The sequence below is a fragment of the Morus notabilis genome, unplaced genomic scaffold (genome assembly GCF_000414095.1).
Source record: "Morus notabilis unplaced genomic scaffold, ASM41409v2 Scaffold662, whole genome shotgun sequence".
In the NCBI taxonomy this organism is placed as follows: Eukaryota; Viridiplantae; Streptophyta; class Magnoliopsida; order Rosales; family Moraceae; genus Morus; species Morus notabilis.
The window spans coordinates 24,944-43,260 of NW_010364997.1; the positions used below are offsets into that span (position 1 = coordinate 24,944).

The 18,317-nt window shown below is 36.7% G+C and overlaps 1 protein-coding gene and 1 long non-coding RNA gene across 2 annotated transcripts; one reads left to right on the top strand and one right to left on the bottom strand.

Moving 5' to 3' along the window:
• Positions 1–2,975: 2,975 nt before the first annotated feature.
• LOC112093361 lies at positions 2,976–10,240 on the top strand. Its single transcript, XM_024171588.1, has 6 exons — positions 2,976–3,524; positions 6,237–6,302; positions 6,456–6,511; positions 9,018–9,094; positions 9,491–9,606; positions 10,020–10,240. The coding sequence occupies exons 1-6, from the start codon at positions 3,095–3,097 to the stop codon at positions 10,238–10,240; spliced, it is 966 nt and encodes a 321-aa protein (XP_024027356.1). The 5' UTR covers positions 2,976–3,094.
• On the bottom strand, positions 4,101–7,704 carry LOC112093358. The gene is made up of 7 exons (XR_002903021.1): positions 5,974–7,704; positions 5,678–5,884; positions 5,490–5,579; positions 4,913–5,213; positions 4,528–4,797; positions 4,387–4,432; positions 4,101–4,174 (listed from the first exon to the last, which is right to left on the bottom strand). It is a non-coding gene; the product is annotated as an uncharacterized LOC112093358 (long non-coding RNA).
• Positions 10,241–18,317: the final 8,077 nt, after the last annotated feature.

Here is an 18,317-nt window from a genome sequence, read left to right on the forward strand (position 1 = left end):
CCCTAATTTTTCAGCTGTGCACGTGGCGCTCATTTAGTGCCTGATGTGGACTGTGAGATTTCTCCCTACAACTATTATTATTAAATGAAGAGCCCGCAGAGCAGTCACAAAGAATAGGTTGTATTCACTGGAACAAGAGTAACCTTCATCTCCTCGGGTCAAGCCATTCCATAATGAAAACTCTTTCCAAGCCTAACGATAAACATAAAAAAGGAATCAAGGACATCTCAATAAAATTGACATACTCCAAGAATTTTTATCCTAAGACAGCTATCACCAAATATTTATTGAATAAAAAATACAAAGTACAAGAAGTTTGGGAAAAACGTATAAAGAAAGAAAAGCATGTTAAATAAAAGCCTTAAAAGCTGGAAAAGATCCCCATAGGATATATAGAGTAAAACTCACACCTTATAAATCTCTACGTATTCCTCATTAAAACCTTCTAGTCAAAACTCAATTAGGACAATGGCTGCACGGAAAGATCACTGTTGAACCACCATGTCGGAAAATAATCCGATTGAATTGCATGAGAAGAAAGTTTATCAGTAATCTAACTGCCTTTGCTAAGAATATGAGAGACCATGTATGTCTATCAAGCTTTAGCTAATTTTAGGCGAAAAACAGTACAGGTTTTTTTAAAAGGAGCCGTTTTATCCATGCTTTTTTATGATAGCTATTTAATTTAGATAAGCTAAGTATGTACGTAATAGCGTGGAAAGAGCCTCTACCCTATATATAGTTTGAAAATAGCTTGGTGTAATTAGTTTTATTTGTGTTTTTGATAAGTTAAGGGTCATTTTATGGCCTATTAGCCGTCTATAAATAAGTGCATTTGATGAGAGATATTTGAGGAAAGAATATAAGATTGATTGTCTTAATGAGTTGATTGTAGTATGTGAGGAGTTGATTATTGGAGACCTACCTTGCATGTGAGAGTCCTTAGTTAGCGTAGTAGAAATCATATCAATCTGTGTGTTAGAATTTGGTTGACAACCAAAATTGGAAAAGAGAATCTGAACCTAATTAGTATTCGAGACCAGATTTAATGTGGTGATAAGGTACAACAAGATTGTTGAGAGAAAATCATGGAAATTCCTTTGTAGAGAATCGAGGAGGAAAATATGAGTGATCGTGTGAAAGATTGAAACCTTATATTAAGGTTTTGTTTCAACTCATTTTGCACCACAGTTTTACGGAAACATATTCAGAAAAAAAAAGTCTGTGCATTTGTGAGCCTTCAAGAGTGTTCATTGAGTTTGTCCTTCGGGAGAAGGATTAGAAACTTTCGGGGGGAAGCGCACTGTCAGTCGATGGGATTTCACCGTGCAGTTTGAAAACGAGAAGTGCTCAAGGCCATTAAGGAGATTCAACACGGTGGCGACAACATCAAAGAGGGAGTCTTTGGGTGTATAAGTCCGATTGGTGTGCCGTGCAGTTTGAAAACGAGAAGTGCTCAAGGCCATTAAGGAGATTCAACACGGTGGCGACAACATCAAGGAGGGAGTCTTTGGGTGTATAAATCCGATTGGTGTTTGTAATCTTGAGACTTAGTGGATTGTTCATTGTCTGGGCATGGTCCTGCAGATATAGGTGTGCGTATCGAATTGCGATACCAATTCTTAGTGTTCTTTATGTTTATGAACTATTATTTCCTGCTTGATTACTTTGACGTTTCTGCACATAATCGTTATAGTTAAACTTTAGTGTTACAGAAAGTGTTATAACATTCTTTGAAACACATGCGTAAAAAACATACATTTCGAGTGCAATTATAGAAAGAGTGCCTTCTTTTGAGAAAAAGAGAGGAAAGTGAGAAGTGAGATAGATAAGGGTAGAAGCGGTGTTGGGTACAGTGAGAAAGTGAGAAAGTTTAGTGTGTAATTCTAAAACTATTAGAAAATTTTATGACCTCTCCTGTGGACGTAGTTATAAATTTTTTGAATCACGTAAATCTTTGTATTATTTATTTTCTGTTATTTTTTGTTTCAGGTTATTTTTTGCATGCGTGTAGATGTGTATTTTTTCAGATAAATGGTGTTGGATCAGTTTATTTCATCAATGGTTTTGGATCAAATCCACTGATTAAACCATGGAACCATAGTGGATCTCTTTATTTTATTTTATTTTTTAAATTGAAATTCCAACCAAACTGTTGTGCATCAATTTTGCTTTAGAATCTTAACTTTATTGTCCCCTGAATTAATCAATTATGGTCCTAAAAATTGGGGGTGATAATATAAAATTTGTACTATATAAAATTCCAAGGAAACGGATGGGTTCCGTGGGGATGCTAATAATTTTGAAGAACAAAATGGCTCCCTATTTTTTTTTGTCTCTTTCCCCCTTGGATGAAATCTGATGCTCGTGAATAAAGAGGCAACGAAATACTTTTTACGTGAGTGAATGTAATGCTTGTTTTCATGGTCCATCTTCTTTTTTCTATAATCTCTTTCTGTTTTGTCTTTAAATATTAGTTCTTTGTTCTTTTTCCTTTGCTTCTTGTTGTCCGACACTCTCATGAAACTTCATTATTCTCTGTCCCCTTATCTTTTCTATTTTTAATTTGCTCTTTTGACTACGTATCTTAGCTTAAGACAAGTATTATCTACTTTTACACGATTTGCTTCGACAAGTTTATGCTGCCAAAGCATTTCTAAATGTCAAATTACTTGCAATAATCTCGCCAAAGTACCAATTGTATCCCCATATATTTATATAGATATACCAATTGCGTTGCATGCTCCTAGCTAGTCCTTGTCAATCCCTCGCTTTATTTTCCAAACACCACCTATTTTTGAGAAATCCAATGTATTAATCCACTTCAATTTTAATTCTTATTTTTTTCAACTTCTTTTCAAACTTTTCCAACATATCTTCCCTAAACACAGATACATTAGAACTTACTGATAGTTAATATCATATTTTCCTTCAAAAAAAAAAAAAAAAAAAAAAAAAAAAAAAAAAAAAAAAAAAACATACCAAATTTTTCACTAGCTAGTAGTACCTCACCACGCAGAGCCTTGTTTTTCCTCATCACCATAAACTTCTCATGATCCACCTCTCTTAGACATATTCTAGCCTCGGAAAATACATGATACATATGGAACTACTAATTCCCAAAAAGTTGCTCAAATTATGGGATGCATGGCAAATCCGTGGTGGCATTATCCTCAGCCTCTTCCTGCAGACTTTCTTAGTGTCATTTGCCTCCTGCAGGCGCCGATCCAAACTCGCGTTGGTGCTCTTTCTCATCTGGTCGGCCTACTTGCTGGTGGACTGGGTGGCTGCAATTACCATTGGTGCAATATTCATCAAAAGCCAAGGCGATATTTGTGACCCGCCCAAGGGGAATGACGACCTATTCGCATTTTGGGCTTCATTTCTCTTGCTCCATCTCGGCGGCCCCGATAGCATCACTTCTTTTGCACTTGACGACAACAAGTTCTGGGTTAGACACCTTCTAGGGCTCGCTTTGAAGAGCCTGGCTGCTGCTTATAGCGTCTTTTCACGCTTCTCACACTGCAACAAATATATTATCAATAGCTAACAAAAAATGCTATTACGCACTATCAATAGCCTTTTGTGGAGCGCTAGGACATCGGACTCCATTAAAAGTCCTATGAAAGCGTAGCGTTCTAAGAACGATATGAGAAACACTACAAAATTGAGGTCTTATAACGTTTTAGACATGCTATTTTCAGTCTCTTATAGCTATTTGACATTGTTACGGTACAAATCAATAACTTTTCTCTCTTGTTATGTTCATACTCTTGTAGCTTATTAAAATTATTATTGAATATTTAACCAATAGTAAAAGTAATACATACTAACGTCCTATATACTTTTATTATGTTAATATCCTTTTGAATTCATTCAAATAGATGGTGATTTCAAGCAACATCTTACATCCAAATAAGAACATTCAAATTAACACATAAAAACATTCAACGTATAAATTGTTATCAGTATCTACTAAGTTAGCAATAAGATCATGTCTACGACATAAGTCATACAATTTGTCCAGAACCTTAACATTCAAAACAAGTAAAGAAAACGAAGGAATAGCTAGAGATATCAAAGTATCCAAAACGTCTAGCTAAATGAAATGGTGAAGTAAATCCTTCCATCTTGACAAAATGTTTCAACAAAAAAGTCATCTCCACTGTTTAACCTGTAAGAAAGTGATCCACTATCAAAACAATAATCAAACTCAGCTAAAACTTCCACTATTTTAACCTGTAAATAAAGCAAGGACTAGTTACACCATTCACAACTACATAGCCACATCCACATATGTTTTGTAGTGAGTTAGAGGAAACATGGCTTCAATGATGCACTAGGCAAAAATTTAATGTCAAACGTGTAAGACAGGGAGTATCTTACATGTATTGTTATGTAGATAGTTGGAGCAAGCATGAGTCTTCATTGCCTACATTTAAATCCGAAGAGAAAAAAAAATTTGCTATCACAATCATATAATGTTTTGCTTAAAACAAATTTGCAGCTAGTAGAGATTTTTCATACCCCTTTAAAATTTTATCAGCAGGCCGTGCCACATTACTTGAAATTACTTCTTTAATGGTACTCATCTCACTCGTTGACCTCCACAAGAAAGCGTCCAGTTTTTTTGCCACATTCACCCACAGTCTAACTGCATTCGGTCCAAGAGGTACATGGTGAACGAGGTCTTTCGGGTCCCTTGGCATCAAACGCCCTTCAGCAACAACTTCTCCGGTTCTAACCCAATCTAATAGCTTACTCTTATTGGTCATTTTGGGTAAATTATTACTCACTCTGACAATAATTCAATAAACACAAGCAATTACAAATAAAAAACGTTAGTATATGAAAAACTTGATTTCATCCCGTTTAAAAACTCAATGTTAAGCAATTGACTTTGATTGCTTACCACTAGTGAATGCACGTTTGCATTAGATTGATCCTCACTTCTGATGCCACTTACTTGACTTTTCAGCAATAGAGAAATTATCTCTTTCAATTATTTGACATCCGCTACTGTTTTGTTACATTTATCTTGTAAAGCCCACAAGTGATCATCCTGTTCTGACAAAACAGAATGTTTTATCTTAGTCATCCCAAGGCCCATTGCTTCCGGTCAGGACCAAAGTAAGAAGCTAGAGCATCATCTAGCAAATCACTTTGATCAGAAGTGGGTCTTTCATTTTGTATTTGTTCCAAATTTTCCTATCCTAACAATGAGCAAAAGCATAGAAGCATAAGCACATCAATATAGAAATTGATATACAACAATACGATAAGCTAAAGTTTTTCTTTCAATGACTTCACCAACTGCTGAATTGACAGGTTCACCATTTTTTTTTATGTGCCTTTGTCCAAATTGCTACTCTATTTAACTGAGACTTGCTCGAACTACTTGCATTTTACAAGGAGAAATCTCAAGTTCACAACATTGAAAGAAAATTCTTCAAAATTTTGTAAAATAAGAAGGATAATTATGAATGTACCATGTCTTCAATCAAGCGAGCTTATCCTTTGCGGCTGGTTGTATGTGGAAGTAGTTTCTTCCTCATGTTTTGATACTTTTGACTCCTTTCCTAGTAAAAAAATTAAAGAAAACACCATATGCATAAGTATGGACTACATATTAGAATTATCAACGAGAGAAAACAATAGGTTTTTAAGTTAATTATACCTGAAAAGCTGCACTTGTTTTCTCCCTTACAAAAGCTTTCCACTTTGCAACTGATTTGATGTTATCAGGCTTCAATTTTAGTCTTTCTTCTTCGTTTTTGGCTTTCTTAACTTGGTAAAGTAATCTTGATTTTGAGGCCCTCCAAATTGCACCCATGTTCTTGAATATTTGATGCTTCTGCCATTGTTTATCCACTTTATATCTGGCCTACAATGCATCAAAAATATTGTAATTGTCAAATACGTGTTAGTATAAGATATATACTATAATGCACTCTCGTACAGTCTTAAGCATACCCGGATAGCTTTCCAAAGCACTTCTTTCATCCCTGGTTGTAACTTTCTCCAATCATTAATGGTTACGGGAACAATCTCCCTAACAAGTGGCCCTAGAAAGGAAGGCAAGCTAACTGAGCCGTTACCTATTGGTTGGCCCATTGCGTTGAATCACACTGAAATTGGATCGCTGTCATCTAAGGCAATTCCTTTCATCTTTGTCTTCCCTCTCTTTCCATTTGGATTTTTAGACTTTCCTATAGATTCTGTTGTTGTCTCCTCAGGTTCTGGTGCAGGAGAAGCTTCAACTCCTTGCAATCTACAAGACCTCCGAATAGGTGTCTCCTCAGGTTGTGCACCTTCACTTGTATTCCTCTGAGTTGGAGTCTTATTTTCAGGCGAAGCTTCAACTCCTTGCAGTCTACGAAACCTCTGAATAGGTGTCTCCTCAGGTTCTGGTGCACACTCTCTTGTATGGTTTTGAGTTGGATTGTTATTTTCAGGAGAAGCTTCAACTCCTTGCAGTCTAAGAGACCTCCTAGAAGGTGCAGTGGGTGAGGTTATTGGTGACTAGAATGCTTCATTCCTATCAATTGGGTCACCTATGCTATTGTTTTCACAAACATTTGAGCCACACTGTTCAAATTTAGGAGAATCTTCTCTAAGAAGCAGCTTCTAAGCAACACTTCTAGTATTCCTTGCTTGCTGGTGAGTCTAATCTTGCTTGGTTGGCCTTTAATGATGTTTTCCTTTTTCATGCACAAAAATGGTGGCAAGTTGTATATCACAAGCATCACTGGCCAACAGCTATAAGTTAAGCTTAAATTACCAAACGGATTAAATCCATCTATGGACAATCCAAGTCTAAGATTGCGTGGTTCATTTGCAAATGTAGGCCACTTTACATTCACTAGTTGCCATGCTGGAGAGTCGACCGGGTGATGCATCTTTCCATCATCGCTTTTATTATTGGAATGCCACCTTAAATCTTGAGCCATCTTTTCACTCTTGAACATAGCCTTGAACCTAAGAATTATCGGAAGATATCTCAAGACTTTAGCAGGAACACGGACTTTAGCTTTTTTGGTATGTTTGTCAACCTTCCACCTTGTAGCATGACACTTTGGACATTTATCAAGATCTGTCTTATCCTTTCTAAACAAACAACAATCGTTAAGGCAAGCATGAATCTTTTCATACCCTAGATGAAATTCTCTCATAAACTTTCGTACTTTATACGTCGACCTTATCAACACATTGGGTTCGGGTAACATGTCATGCAATAACTCTAGCAATCCATCAAAAGTACAATCAGACCATCCGTCATGGTCTTATGCTTGAATAAGGCAATAAAGGCAGATAACTTGTTGTATTTTGAACAACCAGGACATAATGGTTCTAACCAATCGTTCATTTTTTCATTTAACTCCTCTAACCTATGTTCTTGAGATTGTTCTATATAATCATTCTCATCGGCATAGGCAGCCTTGTATAACTCATTTATGTCATTCCTCTCAACGTTTTCTAACTCTTCATTTGTGTTTACTTCTTCCCCATGATGAAACCAAGTGGTGTATGTTGGATCCATACCATTGATTACCAAGTGTACATAAACAATGTTACCACTTTGATGACTTAAGTTTCGACATTCTTTGCAAGGGCACAATAGCTTCTCCGGATAACTAAAATTCTTTTCAGCAGTTTTTACAAAGTTATGAGCGCTTTGCATATACTCCTCAGTAAGTCTATAAATAAAAAGGTCAGCTCTAAGATTTCTATAACTACAATGAGTAATAGACGGAAAAACCAAATTCTAATCTTACGCACCTATTAGCACGCACCCAATCTTCCTCAATCATCCTAACATCATCAATCAATCGACTTCATAATTAACATAATGCTAAATTAATTATCACATTTGTAACTAAGAAATAAAATTTATTAGACCATCAATTTCAAATAAAAAAAACTAATAATGTGGGTTAGATAAATAACTTAATACCATACCAAAAAACCTAATTGATACATCACTCAACACATACATCAAAAGTTGAAAACAATTCTTAGGAAGACAAGAATGCAAACAATAAGAGCATGGGAAACAAAATTGACATCAATACATGGTTGAAAAGACCAAACATTGAAAAATGTACAGAACAATTAGAGAAAGAGAATCCGGAATAAACATAGCATACCTTCCTCTCTTTGAGGAGAGCACCTAACCAATTACAAATCTGTCAAAAACGAGAAAAAAATTAGACATGCACAACCAAAAAAACAAGGATAAACCAAAACAGAAAAAGAAAACAGGGATGATTTCTTCTGAAAACTGAAATGTGAGTGAATAACTAGTTTGGCTGAAAAAAATTAGACATGCACAACCAAAAAAATAGGGATAAAAGAGCACAATAGTTTGGCTGCTGAATAACTAGTTTCAACATGTTTTTCTTCTTCTTATCAACAGACGGGCCACTAAAGTGCTTGTGAACAGCCACTAAGGTGCCTAATTTCAGATTTTGACTAATTCTTTTCCGTAAAATCAAGACAACCTGAGTTCTTTTCAAGAAATTTAAAATCAACAATCATGATATTTAAAATCTAATTTCTTTCACGCACATTATTCAGATAAACACAACAAAAGCTTATGTTCTGTACAGGAATACTAAATTTTATAACCTACAAATTGGGGGTTTTCTTGTGCATCTAACGAATTTCAAAGTAAGAAACAAATCATCACTACATAATTGATGCAACCAAGGGAATCGAAACAAAAGTAGAGTAGAAAATTGTGATTCGACGAGAAACGAGCCGAACAAAATCAAGCCAAACCTTGGTATCTTCTTTCAAAACCCAAACTCATATAGAGAAACGAAGAGAATAACGACCCAAACTTGTATAGAGCAACGAAGAGAAGAACGGCCCAAACTTCAACAGATCAAAGACCCAAATTTTGAATGAGGGGAATGTTGCACTTCAACAGATGCGTGATTAATTTGAGGAGAAAGAAGCTGAAACAATCAAGCCATACCTTCGTTACAGCAACATCAAAACCCTAACTTTTACAGACAAATGAAGAGAACAACGACCCAAAGCTCATAAAACTTAAATCCGAGGAGAAGTCCTTTGCTGCACGAACGAGGAGGTTTTACATTGTGTGGAAAGAATTCTGAGCTTTTTTTTCTTTGGGCTACCAAAATGGCTCTGCCAAAACGACATAATTTTGGTTAAAAATGCCTGAGCTTTTTTTTTCGTTCAGATATGGTGGCAATCTTTTTAATCCTCCTCAAAATCTTACACGTGCGCCTCTCACATGTCATCAAACTCAATATTGTGTGCATCTTCCAAAACATTCGTGAGTAAAGTGGAAATTTAGGGGGAAGCTATCAACCTGCCAAAATATTTCATGGTTTTTTAATATATATATGTATACTGAAAATAATTTTTTTGAAATGCTATGAAATGTAATCAAAATAAGTTTTAATAACGGTTTTTTAAAAATGCTATAACTAAAAGTTATCAAAAGCCCCCTTTGTTGTAGTGCCAACAACAAGATTTGGCTCCCCACGATGTTGGTCTTCATTGTGGGGATTGTCAAGTATGGTGAGAGAACTTGCGCTCTTTACCTTGCGAGCACCGATCATTTCGGACCTAGTAGTACTTCTTTACCAAATTAGTCAGATGCTCTTGGCCACCATTCTTCAAACTCTGATCAAGAATCTCAAGAGAGGACAGTATCAAACACTGATCCGAAGGTATCTGATATTGAAGAAGCAGCAGCAAGTGTCCCAAGGCCTACAAAAGCTTAAGTGACACATAATCACTGCAGTTAGCATACAAACTCTTCAAAAGCTTCAAGGGGCTGATTGTAGATAAATTTGTGAGCCGCAAATCAGGATGATTCTCTCAGAAAACATTTTTGAAACTCGATCACACCACTGCTTTCAGAGTAGTAGAGTACGAGCTGAGCATGTTGTACGAGGTTCTTCACACCAAGGTGGTTGTTACCAAGCATCGAAGAATAATCGGGTACATTCTTCGCATTATCAGCTTTTGTTTCCTTTTTGGAGCTTCTGTATTATTCTTGCTCATTGAAAAACATGAGCTCAATGAGTTTGATATCGGACTCACTTATGCCTCGTTTCTCGGTGCTGTTGTCCTCGATTCCATGTCCTTCATTCAACTCATTTCTTCTGATTATACCCTTAGAGCCCTAAAGGAAAGTTTGATGAGATTTATCCCATCATTCATTATGAAGAAAAGAAGGTGGTCTCTGTCAGTCTTGCAGTAAAACATGATTAGTTATTGCCTCGATGAACATCCGATTTGGATGCACAATTTCGCTAGATATCTATACGCTAGAGGAATTGTAGACAAGGTTAAAACCACGCTTTTTTCGTCGTCGGAAAGGGTCACTAAAAATGTAAAAGCATGTTATTACGGAAGCAAAAGAGAAGAAAAGAATGGAAAATGAATATCTCATTCATCCAAAAATAATGTTACACAACCTCAGCATTATATATAGACTAAGTAACAAGCTTGCTGAGTAAGTTTAACAAACTTACTGAGTAAGTTTAACAAACCAACTAACTCTAAAACTCCCCCTCAAGATGGACTGTGAATGTTTTTAATAGCCATCTTGGATAACAAAGGGAACAATAACGTTGAAGGCAAAGCTTTGGTGAACATATCAGCTAACTGATGCCTGGAGCTGATCGACACGAGCTTAAGAAAGCCAGTAGAAACTTTATCGCGGGCGAAATGACAGTCAATTTCAATGTACTTTGTACGTTCATGGAAGATTGGATTAGAAGCAATATGCAACGCAGCTTGATTGTCACAAAAGAGAAGAACATGACCATAAAGAGTAACACAAAAATCTTTCAACAATTGTTTAATCTAGACAAGTTCACTCGTGGTGACTGCCAAGGCCCTGTATTCTACCTCAACAGAGGAGCGAGATATGGTGGTCTGCTTCTTTGCTTTCCATGAAACTAGTGAATCACCAGGAAACAGACAAAAACCAGAAACAGATTTCTTGGTGTCAGCACAAAAAGCCCAATCAGCATCTGAGAAAGCACGGAGCTACAAAGAAGAAATGGAAGAAAAGAATAATCCCTGACCAGGGGCTGACTTGAAATAACGGAGAAGCTTATGTGCATCTTGTAAACGAGGGATCTGAGGTTGAGATAAAAACTGACTAAGCTTGTGCACTGTAAATGTAATATCTGGACGAGAGAGGGTGAGATAAAGAAGACGACTAATGAGACGCCTATATTGGGATGCATCTTGGAGAAGATCTTCAGCTGTGGCAATGAGTGAGAGTTTGGGGTCCATAGGAAGGGAGGTAGGTTTAGATGCCAAAAAACATGTGTCCTCCAGAAGCTGTAAAGTATACTGCCGTTGTGAAAGAACTATTGCATGTGAGGACCGGGCAATTTCAAAACCAAGAAAGTACTTTAATGGTCCTAAATCCTTCAGCTTAAAAGAACTATGTAGGAAGGCCTTGATAGAACTAATTGCATCAAGAGAAGGCCCGGTGAGAACAATGTCATCCACATAAACTAATAAAGCAACAAAAGAAGAACCAAAACCTTTAGTGAATAGGGAATAGTCAGATTTGGATTGCTTAAAGCCAAACTGAAGTAAAGAGTGTGAGAACTTGGAGTACCATTGGCGAGAAGCCTATTTCAAGCCATAGATTGACTTGTGCAACTTACAAACCCACTTGCTAATAGAAGTAGAGTGCTCCCCCTGACACTTGTACTCAAGTGGTAAATCCATGTACACTTCTTCAAACATATCACCATTAAGGAAGACATTATTAACGTCTAGTTGAGCTAAATGCCAATTGTGAATGGACGCCAAGGCTAGTAACACTTTTACAATAACCAACTTAGCCACTGGTGAGAAAGTGTCAATGTAGTCAACACCTTCCTGTTGAGTGTAGTCTTTAGCTACCAAATGGGCTTTGTAGCGCTCAATGGAGCCATTAGACTTGTGCTTGATTTTATACACCCATTTGTAACCAATAGAATGTATGCCGGGAGGTAACTGAACAACAGACCAAGTGTGATTAGATTCTATGGCATCGAGCTCAGATTTCATAGCATCACACCAGTGTTGAAAAGGAACAGCTTGATGGTAAAATTGAGGTTCAAACTGTGAAGAGACAACCATAACAAATGTTTTTTGTGAAGGGGAAAGAGAGTTATACGATAGGTAATTAGATAAGGGGTATAAGATGTCAGAAGTGGAAGGATGAGAAAAATTGCAATGGAAATCTCTTAGGTAAGATGGGGTTTTGGTAGGGCGAGAAGAACGCCTAAGAGAAGCAGGAGGAGGAACTGGAAGTGAAGTAGACTGCGGAATTGGAGATTGAGCAGGAGAAGCAGCCGGGTTAGGTGAAGTAGGTGAAGTGTAGGATGTGAGATGGTCAGAGGCTGGGGATAGAAGAACTATATTAGGAAAAGGGTCAATAGTATGCTCATCAACAGGAAGAGAGGAAAAGGGAAAAACAGTTTCACGAAACACCTTATTTATGGAAATAAAGAAACTTTTACTGTTTAGGTCAAAAGGCTTAACCCTTTCACACCATTTGGATAACCAAGAAAGACACACAACCTAGAATGTGGATCAAACTTGGTACGATGAGCAGATTAAGTGGAGGCAAAGGCAAGACATCCAAAAACTCGTAATGAAGAATAATCTACTGGTCTTTTAAACAGTAGTTCATATGGTGGCTTGTTACGAAGCAAGGGAGAAGGTGTCACGTTTACGAGGAAAGTTATAGTCATAACACACTCAGTCCAAAAAGTAATTGGAACTTTGGATTGAAAAAATAAAGCCTGGGCCACATTTAGTAAATGTTGATGCTTTCGCTCAACCACTGATTTTTGTTGTGGGGTCTCTACACAAGAAAATTGGTGCAAAACTCCCTCGTCATGAAAAAGTTATGTGAAAGCCAATTCTTTGGCATTATCTGATCGAAAACCTTTAATCTTGACATGGAATTGAGTCTCAACAAAATTGAAAAACCTGGGAATAGATGTAATCACATCAGACTTGTGTTTAAGCAGAAAAACCCAAGTAAACTAAGTATAATCATCAACAATTGTCAAAAAAATATTGATAGCCAAGTGCACTAATATGATAGGGACTCCATATATCACAATGAACCAAGTCAAAAGGCAACTAAGACATGTTATTATGAGAAACAAAGGACAATCACCTTTATTTTGCGATAGGACAAATATAACATGGTTTATCATTATTACACCTGAAAATATCACACTGTAATTGAGAAGCCAAAGTGCTCAACTGTTTGAAAGATAAATGGCCAAGTCTACTATGCCAAATGTGAGCTGAAACTTTATTAACTAGAACTAGGGAATCACAAACTGAAGCTGAAAAATTCTTATTACTCAAAGACTGAAAGAAATCCTCGAGTTGAATGTTCTGTACTTAGCACATATAACTCTTCAACTTTATCACCCTTACTAATCATCTTTTGACTGTTGGAGTCCTGAATGATAAAGTGATCAGGGAAGAAGCTTACTATGAGCTGGGAATCAATCATAAGTGCACTGACAGAGAGTAAGTTCAAGTGAAATTGAGGAACAAACAGAACATTTCTGATAACTAAGTGAGAATTAATCTGTACATCTCTAGACATACTGACTGTAATTCGAGCATTATTAGGCAGGTTCACAATAAAATCTTATAGGGACCTCATGAATAGAAATAAGTTAGCATTTGAACAAATATGCCTAGACACACCAGAGTCAACTATCCAATGATCTATAAAAGAAAAACCAGTTCTTATTGAGACAGAAGAACAAATACCTGTCAAGAATGAAGAAGAGGAAGCATTTGTTGGAGTAACATCTTTCATAGAAGTAGCCAGATGACTAGATAACACTGTCATCAATTACTGGTATTGATTATTGCTCAAAGTCTTGAGAAAACCTCCTATATCTCCATCTTCGGGGCCCAAACTAGTTTGAGAATCATGTTGACTATATGCTTGGTTGACAACAACATTTTGAAACTTTTGCCTAGGCTTATAGCCCGGTGGATACCCAAGAATTTTGTAACACTTCTCAATGGTGTGTCCATGAAAGTTACAATGAGTGCAGAAAGACCTCTCTTTCCTTTGCCCCTTATTGTTTCCAGAACTTTAGAAATCAGAATTATTAGAATTAGCCTGTTTAGATCCATCATGTTTGACTGCAAAGGCCGAGCTGGCAACAGAATCCACTCCTGAGCTATTGTGAGAAATAACATTGCGTTGACGTTCTTCTTGAGAAATAAGAGAGAAAACTTTGTTGATAGGAGGCAACATATTAAGAAGAAGAAAAAGTTGTCCCCTAACTTGAGCAAAACTATCATTTAATCCCATAAGGAAGGACATAACGTACACTGCTTGGAAAAACTGGTTTAATTCCTTAACACCTCCACAAGAACATTTTCCACAGGAACACGAAGGTCAAAAATTGCTCAGTTCTTCCCACAGCGCGTTTAACTTCGTAAAATATACACCAATAGATTGCTGATTTTGAACATGATTGACTAATTCACAGCGCAATTGAAAAATTCTAAGGCCATTACTTTGCTGAAAATGATCTCGAAGATCAATCCAAATCTCAAAGGCAAAATCAGAAAACAACACACTAGCAGAAATTTCTTTGGAAACAGAATTAAGAATTCAAGAAATAACTATGTTATTATTACGAATCCAAGAATTAAGAAGATTCACATCCGTACCGTCTGGGTGCAGAATGGAACCATCGATGCAACCGAGTTTATTCTTCACAGATAAAGATATCATCATCGCGCGACTCCAAGTTGTATAGTTGTCAGTAGTAAGCTGCTGTGAAATAAGTACAAGTCCTGGGCTATCAGAATGATGAAGAAAGAAAGGATTCAGAGGATCTTCAATGGCGGATCTGCCATGTTGCGAATTGGTAGAACCGGAAGAAGGAGATGTTGAAGACTCCATGAAATCGCTTGTATGAACAAGGAATCAGAAGGAAAATCAAGAAAAGGGCAGAGCAAATCAAGAGAATTTAGGTAACGGAAATGTGCTCTGATACCATATTACATGTTGTGTGGGAAAATGTGGGTGACAGGTGGAGCGTCGACAGCATGACACATGGCCCTACCTCCCCTCTAAAGGTAGCCATCCTCGACGCCAAGACATCGATCATCCTCGACACCAAGAGTTTAACTACCCTCGACGCAGCAAAGTGTTGGCCCAAGGTTGAATATTCTCATGTTTTGATGATCACAAACACAATGTATTATGTTTTTAATGATTCTATTTTGAGTTGTGTATTTAGCGTAATTAATGTTATAAATCAACTCAAGAAGCATTTTGCGGAATACAATGCAAATACATTCAAGATTGACAAATGCAAATTGAAGAAGGAATTCAAGGCTTGAAGTGCTAAAATACCAAAGATCAAGAGCAAGCAAACAAAATCAAGTTGGACAAGTACTAATAAGTTTTTCATATTTCCTTAGTCTTGTATTTGATTTTGACTTCATACTATCATGATTAATTCTTGTTTAGGCTCATGCACACACTCACATTATTCTTTAAAAATGAGACTAAACTTAGTGCATAATGACATTTGGCCTAAAAGTACAAATGTGTGAAGATTTGAGGCAAATTAAGTGTCAACCGGTCGACCTACGTCGTCCGGTGACAGAGAAGGCTAAATGCACCGGTCAACCGGTGATGCCTCAACCGGTCAACCGCTCCGGTCGACCGGTTCTGTTCAACAGACACTCAATAAGAATTTTGAACAGCACGAATTCAAATTTGTCTCAACCGCTCCAATCGACCGGTACTGGGTAAACGAGCAAAAATATGACTGTTGGCAAGAGAGGTTAAATAGAAAAAAGTCATTTTTCTCAATAGGGGATTTTGCTGAAAACGGAGAACAAATTCATAGCTCCAAAAATCAAAAAGAGAGTTTTCATTGTGTCTACATAATCATCATCTTCTCTAAATCCTTAACTCTCACACATAATTGAGCCTACCTTGAATTATCTTGTGATAGTGTGAGTTCATCATCTCCTAGTGATTTCAATTGTGTAAAACCATTGTTAGGAGAGTAAAACTAAGTGCTTCACTACTCATAATCATTACTTTGGTATTGGGTTACTTGGTTGGTCGATCTCCGTGGAAAATCGACATTGTGTAAGAGGTTAAGCGAAGCCTTAGGTAGAAAGATTCGCCTTCTTGTAAGAGGAGTGATCGTGCCGGAAAGTCGATCGAATAGTGGTAGAGATCGAGAGGTGGAATATCTCGGCGACAGTGGATGTAGGCAAATTTATTTGTCGAACCACTATAAATCTCGTTTGCATCTCTCTAACTCTATCTCTTTAATTTCCGCACTTTAAATTTGATTGCTGACATTGATTGGTTTAACTCGTCGTGATAAGTTTATTGAACTCTTTGTATGATATTAGATTGGTCCATCTTGTGTACATCAAGTGGTTATGCTATTGTATTAACTTACATAATTTTCTGTACACCAAGTGTTTGATAAAAGTACCTTGTTCAATTAATTGTCTATATTTAGTTTTAATCTTCGAATAATTGCATAAACTCTCGAAAAATATTCAAAACCCAATTCACCCCCTTCTTGGGTAGCCTTATTCGGGACAACACAAAGAAAGGCCCAAATTAGGACGTCAACCCGTTGTGACATCGAACTTATGCAAACAACCTTCATAAAGATTAGAAAGGGCATAAGACCAGTGCGGCACAGACGCCGAGAGGAAGATGCCTGACACCATAAGTTGCGTCTAAGAGTGCGATTCGTCTCCAATACGGGCATTAATTACAAACCCTTAAACCGCCCTGCAGTGGGTGATGCTATTATTTTTGTATATAATAAATTTTCGCAAGCGTACGGTGTCAAGTTTTGAGTATAAGGTGAGTGAGTATCATCTCCACAGGGATTGGGTTTAGAATTGCCATTAAGTACCGCGATTATTGTAACTTAACTTTATCTAGGTAACCTAATAAGATGATGATTAAGAACTAAAACAAAATAAATATAAGAAAATAAAAATAAAGTATCTATACACAAATGGTCTAGGGACTTGATTTTGCTTTATTATTCCTATGTTCATCCTATTATGTAATCGCTAATCAATTCCATTCAATTCATTAATCAAGGCTCTAATGTCACCTCGCAACCTCTCTCGAGTGTCTCACAAGGAATTGTATTTAAATACCCAAAGCAATATCCCTTTTCGAAATGAATATTAAAACACAAATTAAGCTTCGCCTTTAGAATTAGAAAATAGGAATATTGATCGCCTCTCGGCCTCACAACGACCTAAATCCTAATTTGATTATCTAACCGTTGATCTCCTCTCGATCTCACAACAACCTAGACTATGTTTCTCAAATCTAGATAAAGAACTCAGTCTCTCTCGAGCATCAAATTCGCAATCTAAAAATCATCTAACTCATTGGCCAAATAAATTAGAAGCATTAAGCATAGAGAAACATAAATGAATTGAAAACGAAATTAAATTAACAATCAACAAAATATTCAAAACATAGTTCAAATAAAACTACATCAAGTCCTAGATTTAATGTCTAGCTCAACATAGAAAAATAGATGGAAGAAGATAAAACCCAATATCCATTGAAGAGCTTCCAAGGACCTCCAAGATGAAGGATTTCAGCATCCTTTTGATGTTTTCTTCTAATTTCCGAGCTCTCCTTTGCGCGCTGTAGCCCGCTTTCTTACATTCCGAAGCCTCCTCTTTTGTGCCTTAAAATCCTCTTTTGCCTCCTCTTGGCATTGATTCACAAGTTGGGCAAATATTCTTCTTTTCTTCATGCAAAATCATCTAAGTTCGCATTTATTTATAATTCCTATAAAAGCAAACAAAAGACATTAAACTAACAAAAATGCTTGAAGACTTACAAATATTCATGCTTGAAAGTACTTGGTTTGTTGGTAGAAATGCCCGTCATCAAATACCCCCAAACTCAAACATTTGCTTGTCCTCAAGCAAAAGAAAAGAAAGAAAAAGAAAACACTAATCAAGTACTAAGACACAAACGAAAAAAAAGTGTGAGTTTTGTATCGAGTCAACAACTATGCATGTATCTCCAAAGCCACATAATGCTCTAAGCTCAAAAGAAATGCAAACACTGAGATTATCTAGAATTTCAACATCAAGCATCAATTTCACTCCACTCAAGACTCTCAAAGTGTAAGTGTGTGCACAATCAATCTCAATCAACCAAATAAAATCCGGATAGACCTATGTGCCAAGGAGACTATGAGTGATATCTTAATAAGAACTACCATAGGCCCATTTTTCGTGTCACT